Source organism: Doryrhamphus excisus, chromosome 7 (genome assembly GCF_030265055.1).
Source record: "Doryrhamphus excisus isolate RoL2022-K1 chromosome 7, RoL_Dexc_1.0, whole genome shotgun sequence".
NCBI lineage: Eukaryota > Metazoa > Chordata > Actinopteri > Syngnathiformes > Syngnathidae > Doryrhamphus > Doryrhamphus excisus.
Window position 1 is genome coordinate 16607278 of NC_080472.1, and position 27489 is coordinate 16634766.

A 27489-nucleotide genomic window follows, 5' to 3' on the forward strand; every position below is an offset into this window, starting at 1 on the left:
AACCAAAAGGGGAGAGGAATGGCGTCCAAAAGAAAGGAAGTAGCGTGGCGCTAAAACGGGGCATTACTGCGTTTTGGCAAGTTTGGAGAGGAGCGTTGGGTCGGCCGTGTGGTGTGACCTTCACGGGGACGGATGCAGAGGTGTGCAGCTTCGGGTGAGAGGCCGTGATGTGTATTACTGTAGGCTTTCATGAAGGACCAAAAAGGGTAGGAGGGGGGTTGGGCGGGTGTGTGTGGGGGGGTTCCATTTTGTCGTCCGACATTTCTTTCCTCATTCGCACGCAAGGGCGGTTGCTCGCTGCAGGCTGGCCCAGTAATGGCGGACGAACGGGCTGTGTTGCATCAGACCCCATTTTCCCGCCCGCGTCGCCGCCGCAGTCACGGCCAGGTGCTCATTTGGCGCCGACTGAGCCCCGAACGTCCAAAACGACCTTGAATCGAGGCGGCGACGGTGATTGGCTCCGCACGTACTTCCTGGTTCGGCCCAATGTGCTGTTGCTAGCCTCTTAAGGACGGTTTTGCACACTTGTGTGTGTTTTTGGTGCATGTTAATGAAAACAACTTTATTGCTTTGATCACTACTACACTCACACACGCAAGCCCCTCCCCCACGGTGGCGAATATCAGGATGAAAACGCGTACCCACTCCCACACGTTTCATCATCAGCTGAGCCCTCTCTCCACCACTCACAGCTCGACCCCCCCGACTCCCCCTTCTTTTTCTATCCATCGCCCTCCTCCTTCTCTTCCTCGTCTCTGCCTGGGTTCCAGCCACATGCGAGAGGGTAGACTAGGACACAGCAGCTCTGAGAGAGAAAAAAAGCAGAGGGTGGAGGGGGAAGAGGGGGGTGCTCTGCTGCTATTTCTACAGGCGGTCCCTCCCCCCCCCCATGCCTAAAGAGGGAGGGATTTTTTACTACTCGCCGTCCCAGGATTTTAACCCTGTGCCTCCTCCTGCACTCCTCACTGTGCAGCAACAAGTGGCGTTCTTTACTCCGACACCATCCTTCACCCCCCCCTTCAGGTTGTGTTGTCGGCTCCGCCGTGGGTTCTTCTCCTCGTGAGTCCTCATTTAAGCCTTTTTGTCAAATATTTTCTCTTCCCATCTCTCCTTTCTGCCCCACCCTCTCGTGTGTCTCTCCCTCACTCTCGTTCTCGCTCAGTGAAAGCAGAGCAGGAGGGCGGAGCGGCGGACCGGGTTTTTTCTGGGCCAGGTGCCAATTCTAAACAAAAGGCACAGAACGCCATAAAGGAGCGAGATGATTCCAAGTGGGGAGTTGTTGTGGGGGGGTAGCATGCTTCAGGAACTGATTGGCGGCATGTGCGTCCTGTCCACGGGTCAACTGATGTCCTCTTGTTTTAATAGAAGGAGTTGCTGCACAGATCCCCTCCTCATCCCCTCCTCGCTGCGCTCCCGTGAAGGCATTTGGCTTTGGAGCGGAGGGGGGCGGGTGGAGTTGGGATCAGGCAGCAGCACAGGGGCGGAGCTTCGCCTTCTCTCCTCCCTTTGCATTATTCATATGCCCGGGCCAGCGCCGCCATCTGACTGGCTGCCTGGCTTAGCATTCAGCCAACGTGCAGCGGCTCTGTTTGCTAACATTCCTCATTCAAAGCCTTGTTAACTGCCAGACGGGAGGAACACGCGACTCCATGGGAAACCACATGGCCTCCCCATTGTGGCGGGCCCTGACAGTCTTCCGACATGCAGCGGAGAGCCGGCGTTTGTAAATATCGGAGAGAAGTGAGACGCTTTTAGGCACGTTAACCCCCAACCACCCGTGCCCGGTCTGGATGGAGGGGGCAGAAAGCAGACGCAGGGTCCAACAGATGGGCGCAGGCCACTACTTTTCCGGGACTCGGAGTAGGTCACTCACGGGCATACCCGCCTACTCGTGCAGACTGAGTTCCCTCGGTGCATGAGGCGAGCAGAGGCATCCGCCACGATGGACGGCGGAGATCTCCCTCGGCATCAAGCCTCATTGGGTAAGTCTGAGAGTGTGTGTGTGTGTGTGTGTATGTGTGCACGCATGTAGTGGTTTTCTCTGCACAATACAAGGGGGGAAGCGCTTTCGTTTGACCCCCATCCCCGAGTTCTGGGTGTTTGCATGCTACCATTCCGAGAAGCCACTTAGGGGCAAACTGCAGGGGGAACGTGGCGTTGACCGAATGAGACCAGCTAATAATCTCCGCTCTGGTGCATCCCCTACTTGCAGTTTGTCGAGCCGTGCTGAGCAGAGACGACGTGCAAGGGAGCAGAGCGGCACTAGCTGTGCAGGGCTGGGCCCACGTCCAGACTGGGGCCTACTTCACAAGGCCAAGCCCACCATCACGCTCGCCCTCGCGCTTTTTCACTCCGTCTTTCCCCCTTCTTCCCTCCACAACTATGTTTCGCTGTTATTACGGCGACTTTGTTCATTTCAAAGCCCGCAAACAGACGGCACTTTTTTATTTTTGGTAGAGGAGGCTGAATATTGGAAAATGGGTCACGACTGACACGTGGCCACGCAGGCCTGAGAGGAAAAGCATTTTTAAGACATTTTCTTCCAAACGTACGTGCGGTAATGTCTAACTTAACGCATTAAGTTTGACTTTGGCTAAGCTTCGTGAAAGTGTGACTTCAGTAAATGGGTTGCGCATTTTCATCCGAATATTTCACGTTTTAAAAGAATTAATACGACTGTATTAGCATTAGCATCGCAGAAGCTCCACCCCTGAAATATACCATTTTTACGCATTTATTTTAAGACGGAAACTGCACTGTGTCTTTAAAGAATCCCATACACACTTACTAATAACTAATATTTTTTTAGGGATTGATGAGTGCTTGGTAACGCAGCGTGATCACGAGGTAGGAGCGGAGGCGGCGTGAATCATCAGTGATACCTCTCACGCCTCCTACCTTCTTTTGCTTATGTACACCACAGGCGCCGCCATCTCTGTCGCCCCAATAGGAAACCCCGAAGTTGCGTTTGCGCCTCACACGTCTGGACCCCTCCCCTCAGAGATGAACCACTCCAGTCACTTGATAAAATATATACCCCTTATTTTTTTATTATTAGCCTTACGGGAGCGGGACGTAAACACATATTTATTATTAAAAAAAGGAATAAATTAATATAATTATTTTAGAAATTTACTAAAATAAAATAGATAATATATAAAATCAGAAAAATAAATTTAGCACATAAAAAAATCAGAGCATTTATATTTATATCACTACAAAAGAGATCGAATTTAAAATAGATGTAAATATTCTACCTATCATATCTGTATAAATGAGGAACAACCCCCTCCACACACACACACACACACACTGCAAACAGCCAGACACATTTGATGCTGTGCGCCCCACAATGAACCCTGGCTACAAGGATGAATGGGGTTCCCACGCCTCTCCCAAGGAGTGCAGGGCACAGCCTCCTCCTCGGAGCATTCACACACACAATGGGCCCGATACAGATGGCCACTGTCTTACTTAAACACACACAGGTGCGTTGGGGGCCAAATTAAAAAAAAAAACACACACACACACACACACACTTTTACAAGTTCGGCCATGTTGCGCTTGCAAAATTGGATTTAGCAAATTTGTGGATTTTGCAAAACGGACGAGGAAAACAAGCGTGTTACGAGTGTGTGTGTGTGTGTTTTTCACATACACGGCTTTTGAATACTTAGCTATACTACATTAATACAGAAAATATTAATATATAAGTACAGATTTAAACGGAGACTTATTTTTTCACTTAAAAAGTAACTGAATATTTATGTTATAAATGACTTGTACACTTGTTTTTCTAAGGATGATTTTCCCTTTAATTAATTCATTCATTATTACAGTAAATGTGTAGACATTAGTTGAAAAGCCTTGAATTAAAATTCCTATCGTGAATATTATAGGTCATAACGTGTGTGTGTGTGTGTGTGTGTGTGTGTGTGTGTGTGTGTGAGTGACATTTTCCAAGTTTCCTAACATTTCACTGGTGTCTGCTGTGTGTTATACAGTTTTTGGGTGTTATTCAATCATACGTAACAATATTATTTCTATTTTTGCCGCTTTGTGTGAAATTACATCCATTAATCGATTTCCATGCTGTTATTTTTCCAAAACTATAATTAGCAAATAGATGAAAGAAAAAAAAAAGCCCCAATGTGCTTGTTTGTACATTGTACTTGTTTTGTGCTTCCTTACAATGACTGGAATATAAGCGTAATGAGCTGCTTCATGAAAAGTGGACTCTATCGACACCTCTAGTGTGTGTGTGCGTGTGTGCGTGTGTGCGCGTGTGTGTGAGACCACATTTAGCTAATGTCCTTCTCTTTCATTTGCAGGCTGTGTGTGTTTCCTGCGCTGAACCACAAAAGGTTAATTTTGATGGCTTCATCCTCTTGAGAATAATCATCCGTGTGCCAACACGTGGTGGCCTCCCTTCACTCATTATGGTGTCCTTTTGCAGATGCCGAACACGATCCGGCCCGGTATTGTCTCCCCGCACGCAGCGGCCACCGCGCCGGCGACGGACACGTCCCCGTCAAGAGGCTCCGCAGCCATGTGATGGTTGTTGTGTCAAGTCGTCTAAATCGGTACGTCTCTCAGATAATCTCTTCAAAGGAAAATGAGCAGGGGGCGCAGGGGCGGGCGAAAAGGGAAAGCAAAGCCGCCGGCCTAAAGGTCAAATGAAGATTAGAGGGGAAACAGTACACGAGGGCACCCGGAATCGCACAAAGGCCTCATTGTCACAGGATCACCGCCGACGCCTCACATGCTTGGGAGGACACCTGTTGGCGGCCTTCTTCAACTGCAGCCCGGCCGCCATGGAGCGTGTTCAATCTCACCTAGAATCCTTTTTGACAGCTCCTTTCCTCTCATTAGTAGCGTATATATTTTACATACATGTGTTTTTTGCTACTTTTCAAGTGTATTGACGGCTGTGTACTTTACAGGCCTGGCCATTAAGTAGCTGCTGGTGCTGTTGGTGTGGCGTTTATGGCCAGTAAAAGTGTGTTCAGACCACTGAGTCACTTTTATTATAAGTGTGACCCCCACCTTTAGGGAAAACCGCAGCCTTCTCTGACTCAGGCTGCAAAGTACAGTGAAAGCACCACCGCCGCCACTGAAAACACTCATTTTATTTAAGCGTAACAAAAGCTCAATGATGGCAATGTTTGGTTGGTCAATTTTTCCATCGTAGGAAGTGACTTTACACTTACTCTCAACATTTGTATACAACATATGTATATGAAGTATCACACACATTATCATTGTATTGTGTAGGTGTACCTAAGTGTATGTGCTAATTTGCTGCGGCTTGATACATGACTCCTGTGTGTGTGTGTTTGTGTGTAAGACGATAGCAAAGTGAAAGTGTGACCACCTCCTCTTGTTTGTGTCTCCAGCAGGCCGAGAGATGCAGACAGGAAGTACCTGGGACTGTTTTTTCACGGTATGTGTATTTCCTCCTGAGGTGGACGCTCCGTCGTGGGACACGAGGATGAGATAAACTGTCCTTTGGGGTGAGGTAGTAGGTTGTATAGTTTTAGGGTCATTCCCAAGCTGTCAGATGACTATACAACCTACTGTCTTTCCTGAAGCGATTGTAATGGCAGCGCTTTCACTTGATGCCGACGCTTTGGGTTTTTTCACGTGTCTTTGTGTGAAAGGAGAGGTGAGCTACCGGTAACATTTGTACGTTATTACACAGACATTGGTCATTTATCATGAAAAAATGATGCATTGTGTGTTGAATTAACAGACTGTTACACCTCTCTGTAGGTGACAATAATTAATAGAGCCATTAACTCTCACACGGGTGACTCATGGTGTTCGTACAGGGTGAGGTAGTAGGTTGTGTGGTTTCAGGGTTGTGATTTTACCCCATCAGGAGTTAACTATACAACCTACTGCCTTCCCTGGAGGGCAGCAATACATCCCGGGTAATGACCGTGCGTGAAACACTGCCTCAAATTGACGAGGGTTATGTTCTCAAAAGGACGCAACGATTGGTGAGTTGTACTGATTTGTGTTCAAATTGTGCTGTTTTGTTGAAATTTTGAATAAAGATTGGAAACAAAGTGTGACCGGTTGCCTTAATGAGCTCATAAGTACAGCTTTAGGCTCTCTTAAGTCAGTTAAAAAAACACCATTTAAGTTTGACCTAATTTGGTGATATTTACTCACTGTGGGGAAAAAAGGCTCACCCTTGTTATTCACCCACTTCCGATAGAGGGCGCCATAAACAAGTGTCGCAATTCAATTGAATTTCGACATGCAAGCTTTTACTTCGACTTAATTCAAGTCAAAAATGAACAGAACAACTCGATATATAATTTAAGTCTATTTCAGTACAACTGATATTTCTTCCTTGAGGTTTAATATCATACCGTAGATTTATTTCAAAACTCCATGCAACTCAAAGTACAGTACGTGAACATATCACTTTTTACTTATCTGTTTTAAAATGCAACATAATAGCAATAGAAAGTTGTGGAAACAAGAACATATGACACATAATGACGAGATAAAAATGTCTCTCGTGTCAGCTGATCACGGGGGTGGTTTATCAAAGTAGGACATTATACCGGAAGTAGCTTTTTGTCCTTTTTACTGTCATTCTTCCCGACAACATCCATTCTAAATGTGTTCAGTTTGTAATTTATAGTCAGACAAGTGAAATAAATATCTGTGTTAGGTAATTCACGCTGTTTTCGGTGTTTAAAAACGATATCCGAAAGTGCTTGTGGTTCCCCCCAGTGCGCCGTGATTGGCTGAAACTATAGGTGTGTCGGGAGGTGTGCGCGTGCGGACGCGTGCGCTTGATTTGTCGTCACTTCCTGTCTGAAGACGAAGGGCGCGTTGCTAGCACGGAGCGAAGAGGAGAGAGCACACGGCGATGATAAAGCTGAGCTGAAACATCTCCATTTCCTTGTCCGCACAACTATCCCGACCGGAAGTCTGGAAATGCTTGGATGCCAAATCTCTGCGGTAAAAAACCAAACATTCCAACTTTGCTGCTATTACGTAAGAGGATTTCCGGGTTGTCTTATGATGGGATTGAAACGTTTGTGCTGTTTGCATATGAAACAAATGGTTGCTTGTACTTCATACTGTATGTATGCTAAATAGATGAACGATCCTTTAGTGCACTGTTGCTGCAGGTGGAAGGAAATGCTTCAAAATAAGAGCATGAATAAGATTTTGACCTTAAGAAAGAATCCACGGGGGAAGTAAAACAATGACTTATGAGGAACGTTTGGTACTTAATATCTTGTCATCAATATGAGAGGTGTCGTGTAATATTTTGGTGAGCAACATGAGATGAGCACACCACCATAATAAACACAACTCTCTGTCAGGACACGTTCCAGCGATGTGGGGATACCTTTATGGCTACATTAAATCTGAAAGGTCGAATCAGGCTACATTATGTGGTGCGATAATAACAGTAACATCTGCTGCAAGTCAATTACTGGAAGTACTGTGTGTGGAGTACGGATGTCCTGGGGCACTTCTTTGGAGCAAACCCGGCCATGCAAGACATCAGCTAGTCTTGTATCAATGACTCTTCTTCTTCAAAACAATTCATGTAGTAGTAGACGTTAACAACATTATAATTTCCCCCCCTTAGTTTGGTGAGTGAGGTGCCAATCATCCACCATGGCAGGCGACCTCTACTGCCCCCCATCCCCGCTAGGAGACTCCCTCCTAGACAGCCCCCTCTGTGCAGATCTCATGGAGGATCTTTGTGACATCTCCCAGTCCATTGGAGAAGACACAATTGGGTTTGAGTTCCCGGAGTATCAGAGTCCTGGTTCTGGTTCTGGGTCTGGGAGCTCTATTGCACTTGGTGAGTAGTCAGTGTAGCTTGGGGGTGTCCAGACATTTTCTAGTGAGGGTCATAAGCTGAAAAATGAAAGGGTGCAAGAAGTTGTATACATTTCAAGAAAAAAATGAAAGCAGAGCATAATGTGACTGCCAAATGTTTTGGCAGTGTTTCTTATTTAATTTTCCAAATACTTAATCTTTCTTCTTCAATAATCTTAGTAAATTTTCTCTCTACCATAATATTGTGACTTCATTCCCATAATAATATAATGTTTTCCCCACCCTAATTTTCCAAACATGACAACTGTGTTCTGTTTGGTTCTCGTATTACGTTTTTTCCTTCAATATTTCAACATTATGCTCCTAAAAGGCCATTATTTTCCCTCATAATATGATGACTTTTTTCCTTAAGTATTTTTCAAATTCTATTAAATGTTTGCCATTTTTTTAATGTTACAAATATTTCACCTTCAATACTCGTAAAAATCCCCAAATTACAACTTTTTTGTTGTTTGTTTTCCATAATATTATGACTTATATATATTATTCTTTAATATTTCATTTTTATGCTATGAAAATTATGTAATTTTTCATCCTAATATTGTTCTTTTAAAATTACAACTTGTTCTCATTAGATTACAACTTTTAAAAAAATATTTTGACTTTATTCTTGTAAAATTGCTGGTGATATTTCAATTTTTGTGGTCTGAAAGTGGCCACCATGCCGCACTTTGGACACCCCTGGTGTAGTCTATAATAGATTTATTACATATGCATGATGAATATGTACTGTATTGAGTTAACATATTCTAATGCAAAACTCCCATTCACCAATTTAATTGTCGTGCAGGTAAATGGTCTGAATGTCTCACTTTAAATCTCATGAACATGTATGACTAATGCTGATTTCTTCACGTAATGCTACATTAGCATTTGTAATAGAATAATATGGACCTAAATAAATAAATAAACACTTGTTTTTGTTTGCATTAAATACATTTAAATATTAGAGTTGTGTCATTAGACCCGCCCTCCTCATTGTTGCTGTGTGCTTTCAGCCAATCAGATCTCTTGCCATCAGCTGCTTGCTGTTAGCTTGTCTCATGTTTCACTAAATGTTTCAATGTTTTGGACCATATGTAATGAAATAATCCAACCAATTTGTCATAATGTACCAGTAAGTCATTTTTAGATGGGTGTCTGACACTATTTAGATATTTTTTAAACTTAAATAAGAGAGTAATGCAATTATCTGGTGAGCACTGTGTACAAAGTGGAGTTAAGCCCCACCCTCTTCATTGTCAGCCAATCAGATATCTACCTGTCCTACTTCCTGTTAGCTTATTTAATGTAGCTTCTTGGTCTCTACTCACATCAAATGTAATCTGTTTCTGGACATAAATAAAGTAATAAACCAGCTTATGTGTCAAATATTTGCCAATAAGCTAATTTTAGATGCTTTTATGACATTATTTATCAGTACCATGAGATAGTTAGCTAGTATTGACCTTGTTGTTAGCATAGGCTAGAAGGCCAGAGAATAAGGTACGCCTGCCTTTACAAAGAATGTAAATAAACAGCATTTTTCTGTTATTATGCAAAAGCTTTTTTATTACTATGATTACAATGCACATTATGTATTTTGTGTCCAGCTCTGTCAAGTCCTCTCTTCTGTATGCTGCAGACACCTTGACCCCGGCCTCCAGCCCGTCACCAGGGGGTTGCGGAGCTGCGCCAGAGCCCGATGAGAGCTCCGGCCCCCTCAACTTGGAGTGCAGGGTGTGCTCGGACAAAGCTTCAGGCTTCCATTACGGCGTGCATGCATGCGAGGGCTGCAAGGTGAGTAGAAAGTGTTCAGTATGTGACAGAGTCTAGAAATAGAACCAAAAATCCAGGTTGGTCATTTGCACTGAAAGAACAATTAGGCGCGACATGGAGCGGGTCACCTCTCTCATACACACACACACACACACACACACACACACACACACACACACACAGTGTTTGGCATGTGACCTAGAGGCCAGTGGAAAGTTCCTGAGACTCCAATCCAGTAGCGTTCATGTGAGGTTGGGGACACGGCAGCCTTGGCTGATTCGCCACCTCTCCCCCGCTTGGCTCCCATCCAGCCTGGGTGACGTGAATGCACTTCCACACACATGGAGCAGTACCCAAAGATGGCTGGCATCGTAATCGTCGCCATCATCTGTCGTCGCCGCATTGTCATGTGACCCCCCCCAGTGGATTGTTATACCCTGCCGCCTGAACCATGAATCTAATTTTGCCTTCACGGGTAGGATGTTTTATTTCAGTTGATCAGCCAGTCATTGAGCTGCTCCACGCCACTGTCCATGTTCCGGTCGGTATTGCACCATCATGGAAAAATCCCCCATTTGGCGTGTAGTGCTCGCTATTGTATTTACACACGGCGTGATATTTCAACAGCTCCTTTCATGAGAGTAGTAATATTCTTGAAGGGCTTCATTAATTCTTGTGTTTTGTATTGCTTTGCAATGGATGAAAATACTATTGGTTGTTTAAACAAACCACAGAAGTGCCACTCGTTTTGGACACAGTGCCTGAGGCTCAAAGCTAATAAAATGCACAATACGACTATAGCATCATAAGGCAGTTCAGTTATTTTGATAGTCAACTGTATTAACAGCAGGTTAAACAATTTTCCAGATGCTACCTTTATTCGTCTGGGGAACCTCACTCCATTCGCATTCCACCAGTATACATACAGGACTGCTGTATTTGTCACAGGCTTTGGTATTTTGTTGGTTCCGCAATCTGAACCGAACTTTAGCTTGTTGTCTTCATGCTTATTTTTAATTCCTGTATGGGTTGGCTTTAAATTAATTAACCAAAAAGTGTATGCTAACTTTAAGATCCCTGGGGAACCTTACTCCATTCACTTTCCACCAGTAATTCAGTATTTGTCACAAGTTGTTATTTTCTTTGTTCAAAGTAGTTCTGCACCAAACTTTACCTTGTTGTCTTCAGGTTTATTTTTAATTCCTGTATGAGTTGGATTTAAATTAATTAACCAAAAAGTGTATGCTAAATTTAAGATCCCTGGGGAACCATACTCCATTCACTTTCTACCAGTACGTCTGTATTTGTCACAAGTTGTTATTTTCTTTGTTCTTTGTTTGAAGTAGTTCTGCACCAAACTTTACCTTGTTGTCTTCAGGTTTATTTTTTATTCCTGTATGGGTTTGCTTTAAATTATTTGTGTTCTGAGGCTCAGAGCTAAACCCTTTTAAATACAAATTATGAAATTAAGCTCCATTCTACGGACACTGAAATTTACGTAGCAACAGTCAGTACAGCATCTGAAAAGAACCAAGAAGTGTATGCTAACTTTAAGATCCCTGGGGAACCTTACTCCATGCAATTTCTATCACTACTTCTGTATTTGTTACATGTTATCTTCTGTGTTCAAAAATAGTTCTCCACCAACCTTAACTTTTTGTCATCATGCTGATTTTCAATTCCTTGGCTTTAAAATAATCGTGCTCTGAGGCTCAGAGCTAAACACATGGAAACACAATAATCAAAGCAGATCCATTCTACTGACACTACTGAAAATGTGCCCGGCAGCCGTTCGTCCGGCTTTTGAAAACAATGAAAAAAATGCATGATAATTTCAAGAGACCTGGGGAACCTCACTCCATTCGCTGTCTATGAGTACTAAAAGTGCAGTATTTCCTTGTTCTCTCTCTCTCTCTCCAATTTCTGCAAACACACTGGCCTTTAAATTAAATGTGCCCTGGGTACTCTTGTATACATAACAAAATTAGGTTGCTCTGTCCTTGTGACCTTGCAGTGGCGGTATAACTGCCAAATATAGCTGAATGTTAATTTCCCTTTCCCTTAGGGAACACCACTCCATTCACTTTCTCCATGTATGATTGTGTACCGCAAAATTTAACACCAGCATTTATATATTGATGTTTAATATTGCAATATTTAACTTTTCTATTTAGATTGGATTTCCATTTGGTGATTAAACCTGTCCAAATTATGCGCCCTGAGGCTCAGAGCTAAGCCTTTTTCTATTCCAGCGCACAAGCAAATATGTATAAATACGTACATATGGAAATATGTACAGCAAATGCAATCTAATCAAAGGTGCGGGGATGCAGATGTAAAAACAAGCTAACACCACACATCCGGGGAACCTCACTCCATTCAGCGGTGATTAGTTTTGATGTCTGTTAAGGCAGCAAACCTCCAGCTTGTTTAAAATGATCAATAGCCCATGTAAATGAGCCAAATCTTAACGAACAATTAAGGTTAGCGATTGACGACGATCGGTGCGTCACGACGATTCAGCCTTGAAAGAATCATTGGGCAACGCGTCTCATGTGTGGGTTTTCCTCCACGCTATAAATCACGGCGCTGCCTCTGGTAATGCTAGGATGTAGTCATACACACGCGTGCAAAGACATGCAGGATGGAATTGTTTTTCTCTTCCTCGCCCGACTTGTTTTCCACTCCGAGGCGACACCAAAGCACTCCTACTGCCTAACATGTGAGGCCAATGTACTGTTGTACTGGCATGATGATGGATAGGGATGGATGTATTGGCAGAAAATCCACAATACCATCTGAGGTAATGTGTGTGTGTGTTGAGTATTGTACTCTATGTGTGAGTATTGTATTCTTTTAGCGACATGTGTGACATCTGCTCCCACTTTCTGTTTCCAATGGTGTCATTCGATGCCGGGCCTCTTTAAGAATACATACAAGTCCAACTCCGTTGGCTTCTTTTACATCCTTAGTGCAGTGATGTAACACTGATCCCACAGTACCTGAATGCACCAACGGGGATCGGATTATGTTAGAGCCAGAGACTGTAGGGAATGGAGAGAATACAAGGTTTTTGTTTTTTTTTTTATAGCAAAGTTCATGGAGTTCATGCAACCAGGCTGCTATGACCATCAGCAGCCACTAGAGGTGCTATGGATGACCATAATGTGCTGACAATGCAATTTTTGCACGGAAGCTTTTTTATTATATTTTATATTAATAAATAATAAATAATAAATAATAAATAATAAATAATAAATAATAAATAATAAATAATAAATAATAAATAATAAATAATAAATAATAAATAATAAATAATAAATAATAAATAATAAATAATAAATAATAAATAATAAATAATAAATAATAAATAATAAATAATAAATATTAAATATTAAATATTAAATAATAAATATTGTACCCCGCCTCTCGCCCGAAGACAGCTGGGTTAGGCTCCAGCACCCCCCGCGACCCTCGTGAGGAAAAGCGGTAGAAAATGAAGGAATGAATGAAATAATAAATAATAAATGAGAAATTAGATAGAAAATTAAATATAAATTAGAAATAATAAATTAGAAATTAGAAATAATAAATTAGAAATTAGATAGAAAATTAAATATAAATTAGAAATAATAAATTAGAAATTATTAATAAATAAATTAATAATAATAATGATATAATTATAGTTTGTTCTACTCATTGCTTATTTCTCAGTCATAAATCATTTCAATTTGCTAAACAATGTCAACTAATTACTTTTGTAGGAAATTCTATAAATCTTTCCTGAGACCAGCTTGTAGTACTGCAGTTTTACACAGCTTAAAGTACATCAAAGTACATCAACTTGCATATTAATATGAATATATATAGTATTTGCAAATAAAGCTACGTAACTTACCTTTCAAGTTAATTCCAGCATTTTCTTCTATGTGCACTAAATGAAGATACATGCTAATGACTTACAATATATGGACGGCCTACATATTGTGTGTTTCCCATTATATTATTTTTTTTTATTTTATTTGTGCCGTCCCTAATACAGTACATTTGAGCCGCCACCAATGGTGTAATTGCTATTTACATGAATGAACATTACTTTTTGCTGAAACAGGCTACATCGACATGCATGCTAGAAGATAAGGCAGTGTTGTGGAGTTGCCAACTGCATTGTGTTTCTGTCCCAACCAGGGTTTCTTCAGGCGAACAATCCGTCTGAAGTTGGAGTACGATAAGTGTGAGCGCAACTGCAAAATCCAAAAGAAGAACCGCAACAAGTGCCAGTACTGCCGCTTCCATAAGTGCCTCTCTGTGGGAATGTCACACAACGGTAAGGCAGGCATATTGGAGTATTTATCAGTACAAGCGCGGCGGGACGTTTGAGAGTGTAGCTGCAGTTTTCGAGCGTAGTGTCCTGCTGGAGAAAACACAGGGCCCTTAGAGCTGCACATCTGTGCTGCAGGGTCATTGAGTTCGTCACAGCGGCCTCACGCTTCAGGCGCTGCAGTGTCAGAAACCCGAGATGGAGGGAATGAACTCACCGCAGCGTATCATTTGTTGGCTAATTTACTACTTTTTTTTTGGAACTCCACAAATTAATCCTTCCATTGCTTGCTTAAATGTCTCCATGGGACAGCCATCCGTTTTGGACGCATGCCCCAGGCGGAGAAGATGAAGCTGAAAGCAGAAAGCAAGATGGTGGAGAAGAAAAAGGAGGCGAGCCCCATACTGTCCGACCACAAGAGCCTAATCGGGTGCATCCATGAAGCCTACATGAAGAACTTCAACATGAACAAAGCCAAAGCTCGCCTCATACTCACCGGAAAGACAAGCAAACCGGTAAAGCAACATGATTACGTGTGGATTTATATCTCCCTTTAGGTCATCTTGCCTTCCTCATCCTAGCCTTTCATCATCCACGACATGGAGACATTCCAGCTGGCCGAGAGGACCTTCGCGGCCCACATGGCGTCTGACAACCTGGAACCCGACAGCGGCCTGCCGGCAGGGGTACTGGTGGCAGCTGTGGGATGCGGCGGGCTCCAGCAGAAGGAGGCCGAGGCTCGCCTCTTCCACTGCTGTCAGAGCACATCAGTGGAGACGGTCACAGAACTCACAGAGTTTGCCAAGGCCGTGCCCGGCTTCCAGAACCTGGACTTGAACGATCAGGTACTAATATACGCTTTGATAACAGTACAACGCAAATCAAAGGCAATAATACATACCGTAAAACGGGGTTATAAGGGACAATTTTTGGGAAAATGTTTTTTGAACGGCAGCACGGCGGTGGTGTGGTTAGCGCAGACCTCACAGCTAGGACACCCGAGTTCAATTCCACCCTCGGCCATCTCTGTGTGGAGTTTGCATGTTCTCCCCATGCATGCGTGGGTTTTCTCCGGGTACTCCGGTTTCCTCCCACATTCCAAAAACATGCTAGGTTAATTGGCGACTCCAAATTGTCCATGGGTATGAATGTGAGTGTGAATGGTTGTTTGTCTATATGTGCCCTGTGATTGGCTGGCGACCAGTCCAGGGTGGACCCCGCCTCTCGCCCGAAGACAGCTGGGATAGGCTCCAGCACCCCTGCAAAGCTTGTGAGGATATGCGGTAGAAAATGAATGAATGAATGAATGCAGAGAACCTAAGGGGGCTAAAGACACCACCTTGGTGAACACCACAAAACAATAAGCTATTTTGTTATTGTAAAACTTGTCAAACAAATGGTTTATACCACTTATCCTCCAGCAAAATGTTTTTTGGACGGCTGCATGGCGGTGGGGTGGTTAGCGCAGACCTCACAGCTAGGAGACCCGAGTTCAATCCCACCCTCGGCCATCTCTGTGTGGAGTTTGCATGTTCTCCCCGTGCATGCGTGGGTTTTCTCCGGGTACTCCGGTTTCCTCCCACATTCCAAAAACATGCTAGGTTAATTGGCGACTCCAAATTGTCCATAGGTATGAATGTGAGTGTGAATGGTTGTTTGTCTCTACGTATGTGCCCTGTGATTGGCTGGCCACCAGTCCAGGGTGTAACCCGCCTCTCGCCCAAAGACAGCTGGGATAGGCTCCAGCACCCCCGCGACCCACGTGAGGATAAGCAGAAGAAAATGAATGAATGTTTTTTGAACGATTTGTTCAAGAATATATGGTTCTTTGAAAAAAACAACACAAAGCAGTTTCCTGTTTAACATGAAAAGGCAGAATTACATTTAAAACATTTTCCCGAAAATTGTCCCATATTACCCCGTTTTACGGTACACACCTGATCAAAATCAGTTGAAAATTTCTAGAATATGAATTTAGCACGTTTGGACCTTAATGAGGTTTTAAATAGAGCTACAATACACAAAAGCAAGAACAAGGAGCGGAACTTGTAATTTAAAAAATAAATAAATCAAGTGAAATAGGTCAGCTAGGAGACCCGAGTTCAATTCCACCCTCGGCCATCTCTGTGTGGAGTTTGCATGTTCTCCCCGTGCATGCGTGGGTTTTCTCCGGGTACTCCGGTTTCCTCCCACATTCCAAAAACATGCTAGGTTAATTAGTGACTCCAAATTGTCCATAGGTATGAATGTGAGTGTGAATGGTTGTTTGTCTATATGTGCCCTGTGATTGGCTGGCCATCAGTCCAGGGTGTACCCCGCCTCTCGCCCAAAGACAGCTGGGATAGGCTCCAGCACCCACTGCGACCACCGTGAGGATAAGCGGTATAACATGAATGAATGAATGTTTTTTGAACAATTTGTTCAAGAATATATGGTTCTTTGAAAAAAACAACACAAAGCAGCTTCCTGTTTAACATGAAAAGACAGAATTACATTTAAAACATTTTCCTGAAAATTGTCCCTTATTACCTGGAAAATTGTCCCATATTACCCCGTTTTACGGTACAGACCTGATCAAAATCAGTTGAAAAAATGCTAGAATATGAATTTAGCACATTTAGACCTTAATGAGGTTTTAAATAGAGCTACAATACGCAAAAGCAAGAACGGGGAATGGAATTTAAAAAATAAATAAATAAAGTGAACTAGGTTGTTTTCACCTGATCAAAAATGCTCAAAATTCTTATTTTCTGTCAGGCATTCACATGGTCATGCCCTCCTGATGTCTAAAGCTAAGAAGCTTTCTCTTCTCGAATGTTGTTGGATCATTGTCGTGCCATTGCTGCTGAGGTTGGACGCAGTAAGACCGTGGTTCTACATTTCGGGAAAGATCCTTACCATTACGGAACAAAAACGTCAAGTGGTAGACCCAAAAAATGACACCTGCGCCGAGCTGGAGGATCCGATTGGCTGTCCGTAAAGACCTCCACGGGGTGGTCCTCGACTTAAAATGCAGGCATTGATGCCATGGCATCATCTCCAAGCGAAATCTCTGATGCCGTCATTGTACCATTTAGAACCCCCAGGGGGCGTATTTTCATGGTATCCTCACAATCAACTTCTCTTGCTGACTTTTTTTTAGGTCACTCTCCTCAAGTACGGCGTCTACGAGGCCCTCTTCACACTCCTGGCCTCGTGCATGAACAAAGATGGCCTCCTGGTGGCGCGCGGCGGCGGCTTCATCACCCGCGAGTTCCTCAAGAGCCTCCGTCGGCCCTTCAGCGACATGATGGAGCCCAAGTTCCAGTTCGCCACACGCTTCAACTCCTTAGAGCTGGAAGACAGCGACCTGGCCCTTTTTGTGGCCGCCATCATCTGCTGTGGAGGTGAGCTTCTAGAATCAATAACTCCCCTTCAAGTCCTCATCATCTCATCTTCATCCACCAGACCGTCCAGGCCTGGTGGATGTCCCTCTAGTGGAGCAGCTCCAGGAAGGCATTGTTCAAGCCCTGCGGCTCCACCTGGTGGCCAACCACCCGGACCACCCTTTCCTCTTCCCGAGACTTCTGCAGAAACTGGCTGACCTGCGAGAGCTGGTCACCGAGCACGCTCAGTTGGTGCAAGAAATTGAGACAACCGAGGACACCTCATTGCACCCCCTCTTGCAAGAAATCTACCGGGACATGTACTAACTTAGGAGATTCAGAACTGGGTACACTTCATATTGTTCTGTAGCAAACGTAACAGGAAAAAACATTTTAGGGAGAAGTACTATGAAAATGGGGCCATAGATTGTATTAAAAACTGTGACAGAAGCAATCAGATGTTTAAAAAAAATGCCTAAATAGTGTGGTGACCAAGCCATGTCAAACGTATTTGCCATTGTATATTATTTAAACAGTTTCAATGTGTGATATTTTGTTTTTTACCTTTGAACAGCATTGCATGCAGATTGAAATGTGACTTCTAGAATAACAAATATGGCTTCATTCTATTTTTTCATACAAAATACTGTGTGGAACCATTTGTTTTGACAGTGATAAACTTCTATAAACTAATATTTTGTGAAAGGGATACAGAATATATTTTACTTTTTAATTGTTGCCATATTGGTTAGTGACAGTCGTTGCTATTTTCTGCATTAAATCGAGTTATTGCATTAACTGAAACAGCAGTAATGTTTGAATTGCTTTTTCTTTCTTTTTACTTCATAAAATACAATAACACAATTGCAGCTAGAACAGTTTTTTTGCTTGTATTCTTTGTTTTATAAATTGTATTAATTCAGACCAACAAACTGGCAGCCAATTTCAGTGTGGCAATACACCCCCGATCCTATAGGTGGCGGTAAAGGCCCATATAACGACATCCCTACCACCGAAACAAGAATGTAGCATACCCGTTCCCTTTGATAGCATATAATGGAACAATCTACAAATGAACCCCATGTAAAGACATTTACATGCCAGTTCTGTGGTTTAAGTTGTCCTTTTACTTGCTACGGGCAGAAACCACCAAACACCAGAGCCATTGTGTGAGTACAAAACTGAAATGAAGGGGATTGTTGTGTAGCTAGCAAGGGGTTAGCTATGCTAACATAGCGACTACGTGTGGAACAAACACGAATTTGTTAATTTTCTGCGTGTATATTGTCTTAAAATATGCCTCTCTTTGGTTGTCTAGGTTGCTGGAGGAGAGTTTTGTGACGAAAGACCCCTTCAGTCCGGACAAGGAAAAGTTCCTTGTTTTGGGTTCAAAGTGTAGCTTGTGTGACGGTACTGTTTGTGTTGGCTCGGTAGGTACATATTTAAATTCATATTTACCTTTTCATTCTAATCTCACCTTAAATGACTGTATGGAATGTGAGTTGCTCTGTGGTTTGAAGATGAGCCTCATATGACATAGTACTCATGTGGCGTATTGAATTAATCAATGTACTTTGCTGCATCCAACGTGACCTAACATTTCTTATTCTCTGTATTGACAGGACTGCAGCCTTTTCTACACCAGGAGGTTTTGTATCCGCTGTGTGAACAAGAACCTGGACCAGTTCCCCCTGCAGATTCGGGCCGAGCTGGGCAAAAAGGGGCAGCCATCCCTGGACACCACCAAGCCATAGGTTTATGGGTTTTTCATATTTATAAACACCATCTTGTGTGCACATTTGCAGTATGGCAGCCATCACAAAGGAACTCATAGTACAAGTTTGCACAAATATTTCAGACATTTTCGATTTCTACACTAAAGGAGTGACCTCCTAAAGATTTTTGGGATTATCTTTGATATTCTATCACAAAATTACAACATTGCCTGTGTTTATGATGCTGAACCTCATTCATTCTTGTACTTGTACGAGTCATCATTGACATCGGCGGAGCCTAAAACTGCTCGTTCTTAAATTTTATAAAAAAACAACCCTCTTGTGCACTTTTCTTTACCCGTGTCATCAGTTAATGTCTGGAGACGCTCACTCACGTCACCATAAACACTAGATAGGACCAAAGAAATACAGCATTTTAATCTTCTATGTCTAAAAGAGTCCACAGTGGCAAAGTCTAACAGTGATAAGCACCCAGCCAACTATGACGGCACCTTCACTGTCGTCATCCCTTTCAGGAGGTTTGTACTGCGGTTGTCCCTTTTTATTTACACACACACACACACACACACACACACACACACACACACACACACACACACACACACCTTTCCTGCAAATGTCACATGTTCCTTGAGTAACCTTGACCTGCTGAGCGGATTTGCGCTGATTCAATCAAGTTGTGCCTTGAGTTGTTTGTGTCTCATCGCAATTCGATGAAGCCCTGCTGTCTTGTTGTTTGATGGTTGCGATAGTGGTACTGCCCAGCAGCCTGGAGTGGCCACCCTTTAATCCAGCTCATGTTTTTATCTGATGACAAGTACCCTTTAAACTCTTTACAGTGTACTAGATAGCATTTATTGATATTAATGTGTGGAGATAAGTGCTGTAATTTACAGTAGAGATGGCCATTGCCGCTGAAATTGCTTTAGAAAGCAATCTTTTTTTATATCTTATTTTATAAAAAAATATTATTTGTGTTTTATGTTTTTTATATATATACAGAAACATTTTAAATGTTTTTTTACTTTGCTCATTTACATATGAAATTACATTTACATATGAAATTAAATCAAAGGCTGTAATGAAGAAAAGTATTTGTAAGTAAACATGTGTAATAAACATAACTGGTAGAAAATAATTTCAGACTGCTGAATGCCAAATAAGACCCTCTACCTGCCCACACGCACAACCAAAACTTTAAATTATTATTTATTCAAAATTATTTAAATTATTTGTTCAATTTACTGTTTACGCTGTACATTGTTGTTCATATTTGATGTCATCTATTTATTCACGACATTATTTATTATACGGGAGCCAGGCAACGACATTTTGTTGGCAATTTTACTGCTATATCTAACTATATAAAACATTTTATATTACATTTCTATGTTTGGGTTTAAGAGAGAGAATTCTTTATTCAGAAATGAAATCAGTTAATGCTTTTAAAAATAATTGTAATGTGGATGTTCTGTTTGATTATTTACCCTATTTTGTTCTTATTGTGTAAATAAAAACACATCACATATCATAGCAATTCCTTGATAGCAAGCAAACACGCCCACTAGTGGCCTTGAAAGGCATCAACATGACACCACAGCAATCTGATTGGACGCAATGCCGTGATGATGTCCCTGCGTTCTCCGTTGTCGCCTTTTAATGTCATGCATTAAACTAATCTTTGTTTTAAAAACCTAGTTGCCATATGACATCATTACTGTCTTCCTTTATTGTCATGCGGTAAAATCCGTCGTTTTTTAAAAGCTAGTTTCGAACAGGAAACGTCGAGCATATGGCTATTTCTTCAGCATGAATGCGTCTCCGTGTCAACAAATACTGCAGTCAAACTATTAATGAGGCCATTATCGGTGTGTAGAGTTAATCCAATCTTCCTTAGTGGTGCTTTAAGGGCGCTCAATGGGCGGTCCGAAGGAGCGCAGACCAATGAATGGCCGTCTCTGTTTAAATAGTCCTTCATGTCAACTTGTCTTCTTCACTCACTGCAGCTCCCTCTAACGCCATGTTGGCTGCTATGTCCTGACTTCTGTGCGTGACTTGTCTGCGTCTTTCGGGTTTACTACCAACCTGACAGGAGTCACTGAAAATCACCTTTCTTGTGGATATTTACTGACTTTTTTATTTTTTTTTGAATGGAGTATCCGCGCTGCATTTCTGCGGTGACCACTTGGGAATAGTTTGTCAAAATGTCAGATGTTCGCCTTTCTGATGCGACCGTGGAGAGGGTGGATGCCCCGCAGCAGAACAGCAGACCTCCGGTGTGCAGGAACCTTTTCGGGACGCCTGACCGAGAGGAGATACGCGGCTTTTTAACGGCTTCCATTGGGGATGACGTGCAGGCGTTTATTGAGCGCTATAATTTCAACCCGCTCGGTGAGGGGCCGCTCCCTGCGGGGAACTACGAATGGACGGAGGACCCAGACGCACCGGAGTTCTTCTCCAGGCCGCCTCACGTGAACTCCTCCAAAGAGGGACCCTCGTCCGGAGGGGCTGCGAAAGACCAGGCGCTGGAAGCCGAGCAACCGGAGGAGCAGTGAGGTGCACAATAATACACTTTACGACCTAAACATGAATTGCCGTAACACTGACATTTAATTATACGCTTTACAGCAGCACATGTGCAGTGAATGCATCATAATGTCTCCTTATAACACTAAATATGCTGGAAACTAATACACATACCAACCGTGCATTTGCCTTTGAATGCATCTTACTGCGTGAATACTCAATGTAAGCAAAATAAGAGTACAACTCTGCGTGATCCATTGAATGCATCACTATGCATCCACGTATTGCTCCATCATACAACTAATTATACAGCTTACGTATCGTTTCCAACCGTGCATGCGCCATTGAATGCATCACAACGTCTCCTTATAACGTGAATACTGCATACAAACAAACACAAACGCTTAACACCCATGCATGTGCCATTGAATGCATCACAGTGCTGCCTTGTCAGGTGAACGCTGCATCTAAACAAACATTGTTTTCAACCGTGCATTTGCCATTGAACACATCACAATGCACTTGAACAAGTGTATCGTTTCCAAAAGTGCATGTGTCATTGAATGCATCACAATGACCTCTTATGATGTGAACACTGCATATACAGTAAACAGATTTATAACCACGGCAGGTCAGGTGTCATTGAACACATCACAATGCCTCTTATCACTCCATTGTTTACGTTTATTGTTATTTAAAGACAATGTCCTCCTCTTTTCCTTGCAGACTATGTGAAGGGAGCCCAGAAAGAGGAGACAACCCTCACCAGCAGCCTCTCCTATAGGAAGGCACGAGAGGCTGCTCAAGCACTGAACATGTACACTATCAAGTTTTGGCACTCTTATTAATATTATTTTTATTCTTAAATTGCCTCAGAAGCAGCAGATAATGTAGCAAACGTGCAAATTGATAATCCCCCCCAACCCAGTGCTGTTCTCACTACCTATGTTTTTATATGTAGCACATAAAAAGCTAAGTGCTTTTCATGCCTGTGTTTTTGAATAATATGTGTGAATTTTGACACGGGTGGGGGGGAGGTTGCAGTGCAATTTCCTCCCCCCCTTAAAATATTTCAAGTGGTCATGTTATGTTGTTGTTGTTCAGGTTTTTTTTTTTTTAATGCAGATTTCAACAGTCATCAGGGTTGTATGGAAACTAAATGTCTTCCTATTTGTTATGGCTGTCCCATGGGAACAGACAAAAAAGACTTAAGTTTACATGGGAATCTTTATGCACCCCTTTTTATTTCATTTTATTGTATTTTTCTCCAGACTTTTGCCAAAGTGTGCCTTTTTTATTTAGGGGGGATGGACAGTTGAGCAATATTTGACCAAATTTGCCAATAATAATCCTAAGAATTTTTCCATATTTGACTCCACCCCTTTGTGATGAACAGTCCAGATTAAAAAAAAAAGAGAGAGAGAGAAAAATCACTGGACTACTTAGGCAAATATGTGAAATATGTGAAAGTAATGGAAATTAGTGGAACGTCTAATTGCACTATTATTATTCCTCTTTTTGTGTGGGCAGAAAAAGAAAGTGCCCTCTCCGAAGTGTACCTGTGTGCCTTTTTTGTGGAAAAACACTGAAAAAAGTATACTAACTTATTTATGTTGAGTGTGTGTGTGTGTGGCTTTCCCAAAGCAACATTTTTGTATATATATTTTAATCATTGTTTTAAAAAATAAATAAATAAACGGTTGTACATGTTAGTTGTAGTCTGTTTTTTTATTTTTTGAATTGCATTAACTACATGGCATGTGTGCAAAAAGTGTCAGAATGCTCATCTGGAGCAGAAAAACTTTTCTCTCTGCTCAAGGAGGGAAAGAGAAGTGGCTTGCAGGCCGTCCAATCAGAGAAAAGAGCAGAAAAGCACACCACTTGGAGGGAACCAATCAGGGAGCAGCAGGCGGGACAATCTGTACGGTACAGACTGTTCTTTTCATAAAACACACACGCACGCACAACATGCACGCACAACATACACACACACGCACACACTATGCAATTAGTTTCATTGGCTGACTCTTTCCTGTTGATATCAGTGTGTAGGAGGCGTGTGTGCGTGTGAGCTAGAGAGTGCTATTCCTGTAAACTTAACTCAGGCTGACCTCATTGCCTTGCTGTAATGACTGACATGTCATTTGAAAGCTTACAACCAATAGAAGATTCCGTTTCCAAATGTCAGTTGATCAAAAATTCACCCGAAAGATGTCACTAGAGGACAACAACAACAACACATTTCTGGGTTTATCATTCTGGTCAAAATCATTTCATCATAATCCCAAACAATGGACTGACATTAAAAATATGCTGGGCTCTAGAGGTAAGATACATTTGTGATACAAAATGGCTGACCTGACGTTATGCTATGCTAGGTTAAGCTAGCTTTATGTTTACCACAAAGACTTGTCCTTTAGCCAAGTTGTGTCTCTTTAGGTGCTTTTAAAACATTATTCCTGTGTATTTGACTGTTGTGTCGATACTATTTTAAGGCAAAGTGTACTAATTTATGACACAAAATTCTGATTCTGACACGTTTATGCCATACTAGGCTATGCTAAGTGGCTAGAGACTATTTCCATTTACATTTTGCAATTGTTTTTTGCAAAAGCAGCAATAAAGTTAATATCTATAACTTTTCCTCACATATTACACAGTACAAGTCCACTATTCCAAAGGTAATGCTAAGCCAGATGTGGTAATTGAGCAATATGTTTAGGTTAATGTTTGGAGTTTGCATCATACTGACAGCTGCTTCTAATATTTTCCCCTCTCCTGCAGTTAAATAAGGATTAGGAACACCTCCAAGTTGTAATTGTCGCAGTAATTACCGCTGCAGATAACATAACGGACCATAAACGTTGCAGGCTATGAATAGATATTCTCCAGAAGGCCTATAAAAAAGCATGAGCTCACAAGTCGGCCATCTTTGCCAAAGAAGGAGGAGCTGAGCTTTGTGGGGTTTTTTTCTCTACTCCAAAAATCTCATTTTAGTTATTTTTAATAATAATTTTATGCATGATGGAGCTATTTTTTTCCTAGCACAAGATGTAAACAAACTAATAAGCTGATATCAGCTTCTTTTTTACACATTTTCTTCCACTCTTGTGACTCATTCAGCTTGGCTCGGTGACCTGCTTAACTTTTTACTTAGCCCTGCAGCACAAAAACACACACACACACACACACACACATGGCTCCAAACAAAGTGTTTTAGCACATAGATGCTAACTGTCAGGCATCTATTCAGCCATGAAATATGGAAGAAGGTAAGAGGGGTCACTTGGAGTAAAATGAATAACCCACACAGTGTTTCCCACAGGACTGCAGTCTGTTTGTGATGTGGTTTCTCAACTGGTGGGTCGGGACCCAAAAGTGACAACAACATTGTTTTTACATTTGACTTCATAATTACATATTAAATAATGCATATATTTATCCAAACTGACATGTTTCAATGCTTGTATTTGTATAACTAAATTGCTGTTAAATGTATTTTCCTGAAATTTTCTATGATTTATTCATTGAAAACATCTGACGTTCTTTGCAGAGTACGTGCCTGCCCCAGCGTTGCCTCTAACCTCCTATGTTCCATGTGACACAATAACAAGATCTTATCAGCCGTGTGTCACGTGGGAGGTGCTTGCAGCTATAGGCGAGCTCTTCGGTGATTTAAGGTGAGCTTGCAGAGGGAAGAACTGCCAGGGTATTATGAGGCATTTGATTTCCATACCGAGCGTCCACATATGGCTGATGCGTGCAACCGATGCCTTCTGTCCTCATTCCAAATGTTCTCGCATAAATCCAAGCTATAAATTCACATATGACTTTGCCATATGTGAAAATGCAGCAGACGTTAGCTGCCAGCTTGTTTCAAAGTGCAGCCAATTTGTTTTTTCTGGGGTAGCTGTTTGGCATAATGTCATCACCATGCATTAGCTTAAGGGCGTGGTTGTACTCGCACTATACAAATACATGTATACTCTACATACACCTTTTTGATGCTTTTTAAGCTGCTTGTTCATACATAACCTCTTATTCGAGGTCACTGAAAACTGATCCAGAATGCAAACATTACAGTCCCATCCTATCTGACTACAAAATATGGAGCTTTTTCACTTTGTTAGGGGGATTTATGTATTTTTTTTCCACGTTTAGGGATATTTTAGTTAGTATAAAACTGTTCCCCCTGCCCTAAAATCCAAATCCTGTTGTCTAACATCATCCACAAATGAGACAAATAAGTCTTTGTGCAATTTTAGTCACTATAAAACTTTCTAAACACAGTGTTCAGTTTTTTTTCCCCCCGGTTTGAGTCACTATAACTCAATTCCTCCTGCCCTACAATGCCCTACAATGGTACAGCCCTGTTGCAATATGTCATCATCCCTGAACCAGGAAGTATCTTGCTAGAATACAGAACGCCCAACAAACATAATGATGCTCTTTGGTATGGGTTTTGCATTTTGTGTGTTGATTTACAAGATTGGTTAGACTAAAAACACAAAAGTCAATAACGACATTGCCCAAAAATGCTAGCTTTGTTGTCCATGAACCGGGAAGTAGCATTTGCTAGTTAACAAACTGTCCAAAAAAACATGGTGTTGTATCATTTTTCCTCTTGAGTCACTATTATGTGGATTGACAAGATTGGTGTGGACTGAAAATACGCAAGTCATGACTAGCCTAAAAATGCTAGCCCTGTATTAATGTCATTGTTCACGAACCAGGAAGTTGCCTGCTAGCGAACAAAAAGACACTAAAAAACAAACAATTAAAAACATATACACAGGTTAAAAACAATATATTTTAAAAACAGAAAGATTTGATACGATTTGATAAAGCGTACAAATGATACGGCCGATCCATCAGAGCATCCCTATTGTCCCTAAGTTTGGACACCTCTGTCTTATGTTATCATGCATGAAGCAGTAGGTGAGCAGCTTCCACATGGAAGGCCCGACAGGCTTCTTATTTAAATACCTCTTGTTGTGTTTGAGCGCTTACAACATTGCTGTGGACTAAAAACACAGAAATATGTGATGACATAGCCTTTAAAAAACGGTCTGACTTCTCATTTCTCACATTGGGGGAACTTTTGGTCTCATCAAGCACATATGCAAAACACATTGGAGGAAGTGATTTTTTTTCTCTCTTCCACTAACAAGCAAACTGGTCCAACCAGCCATTCAGCGCCACCAGCGGAACTCTTTCCGTGCTGAAAATTTGCTGTGCAGACACAGGTGCTGGGCATGCCAGGTACATTTCCAAACAGGTACTTTTCCAAACCAAGTGTGAAACCCGTCCGGGGGAGGGGAGTAAACCACTACTGAATTTGCGTGCCAGTGTGTTTCCTTCCGAAAATATTCTCAAACAAGAGATGGTTTTCATTGTGACCTGATATGATGCAAATTAGGTCGTTTTTGCATGTATTTACCTCTGCACACCGTATGACCTGATCTGTTTATGTGTGCAGACACAGTATACTTAAATCTAAGTCATAATAAGCAACCTGTCTTTCGTCACCTAGCAACAAACACATCTGATCAACACAGTGAACATAGTCAATGCCTGGCTTTGAATCAGCATTAGCATAACAAAAATAGTGCAAACTGTTCTAATCTTGCTTATTAATGATAATAATACCCTTCTTGTGCTATTTTCAGCCGACAGTGGTTGAAGTCCGAGTCATTTATAGCTTCCTTAACTGCTCTGTACTTTTTTTTTCCTCCCTTCTCCCTAGTTTCTGAGAGAAAATAGATGAGTGAAGAGACCTCAAGCCACAGCATGAGACGGCGTCAGGCCCATTAAAGAAAGACCAGGCGTAAGTACAGGGTGCTCCCCTTGGCGATGCATTACTGTGTGTTAAAAACATGGAGTCTTCCTTTCATTATTTGGT

General features: G+C 42.1%; 4 protein-coding genes across 9 annotated transcripts in view; all 4 read left to right on the forward strand.

The window, feature by feature from the left end:
* Positions 1-6811: 6811 nt before the first annotated feature.
* On the forward strand, positions 6812-18128 carry LOC131132733 (peroxisome proliferator-activated receptor alpha-like). Of its 2 annotated transcripts, XM_058078640.1 has the most exons (8): positions 6816-6981; positions 7625-7843; positions 9506-9660; positions 13828-13966; positions 14273-14475; positions 14542-14805; positions 17103-17346; positions 17408-18127. In XM_058078640.1, exons 2-8 carry the CDS (start codon positions 7654-7656, stop codon positions 17650-17652), a joined length of 1440 nt encoding a protein of 479 aa, XP_057934623.1. In that variant the 5' UTR covers positions 6816-6981; positions 7625-7653; the 3' UTR covers positions 17653-18127. The 2 variants fall into 2 exon arrangements, with proteins under 2 accessions (XP_057934624.1, XP_057934623.1); XM_058078641.1 differs by lacking the exon at positions 7625-7843 and having other exon boundaries at positions 6812-6981; positions 17408-18128.
* Positions 18129-18298: 170 nt separating this feature from the next.
* Positions 18299-21059, forward strand: cdpf1 (cysteine rich DPF motif domain containing 1). Its single transcript, XM_058078643.1, has 3 exons — positions 18299-18494; positions 18644-18755; positions 18948-21059. Exons 1-3 carry the CDS (start codon positions 18382-18384, stop codon positions 19077-19079), a joined length of 357 nt encoding a protein of 118 aa, XP_057934626.1. The 5' UTR covers positions 18299-18381; the 3' UTR covers positions 19080-21059.
* A 15-nt stretch (positions 21060-21074) lies between these two features.
* On the forward strand, positions 21075-23299 carry cdkn1ba (cyclin dependent kinase inhibitor 1Ba). Its single transcript, XM_058078644.1, has 2 exons — positions 21075-21617; positions 22314-23299. The coding sequence occupies exon 1, from the start codon at positions 21266-21268 to the stop codon at positions 21614-21616; it is 351 nt and encodes a 116-aa protein (XP_057934627.1). The 5' UTR covers positions 21075-21265; the 3' UTR covers position 21617; positions 22314-23299.
* Positions 23300-23492: 193 nt separating this feature from the next.
* Positions 23493-27489, forward strand: part of slc37a3 (solute carrier family 37 member 3) — a 55471-nt gene continuing 51474 nt past the window's right edge. For all 5 annotated transcript variants that reach the window (XM_058078636.1, XM_058078639.1, XM_058078633.1 and 2 more), the window contains exons 1-3: positions 23493-23913; positions 25141-25267; positions 27334-27414. The gene's annotated coding sequence lies outside the window, so the exon portion shown is untranslated. The remainder of the gene's footprint in view (positions 23914-25140; positions 25268-27333; positions 27415-27489) is intronic.

What these genes read in the sequence shown, in the direction of transcription:
- LOC131132733 (XM_058078640.1), top strand. Translation starts at nt 7,654, where the DNA reads ATGGCAGGCGACCTCTACTGCCCCCCATCCCCGCTAGGAGACTCCCTC. An exon ending in ATGCATGCGAGGGCTGCAAG is followed by an intron (nt 9,661 to 13,827) that starts GTGAGTAGAAAG and finishes TGTCCCAACCAG; the next exon opens with GGTTTCTTCAGGCGAACAAT. An exon ending in ACCTGGACTTGAACGATCAG is followed by an intron (nt 14,806 to 17,102) that starts GTACTAATATAC and finishes ACTTTTTTTTAG; the next exon opens with GTCACTCTCCTCAAGTACGG.
- cdpf1 (XM_058078643.1), top strand. Translation starts at nt 18,382, where the DNA reads ATGGAACAATCTACAAATGAACCCCATGTAAAGACATTTACATGCCAG. An exon ending in CCAAACACCAGAGCCATTGT is followed by an intron (nt 18,495 to 18,643) that starts GTGAGTACAAAA and finishes TTGGTTGTCTAG; the next exon opens with GTTGCTGGAGGAGAGTTTTG. An exon ending in GTACTGTTTGTGTTGGCTCG is followed by an intron (nt 18,756 to 18,947) that starts GTAGGTACATAT and finishes CTGTATTGACAG; the next exon opens with GACTGCAGCCTTTTCTACAC.
- cdkn1ba (XM_058078644.1), top strand. Translation starts at nt 21,266, where the DNA reads ATGTCAGATGTTCGCCTTTCTGATGCGACCGTGGAGAGGGTGGATGCC.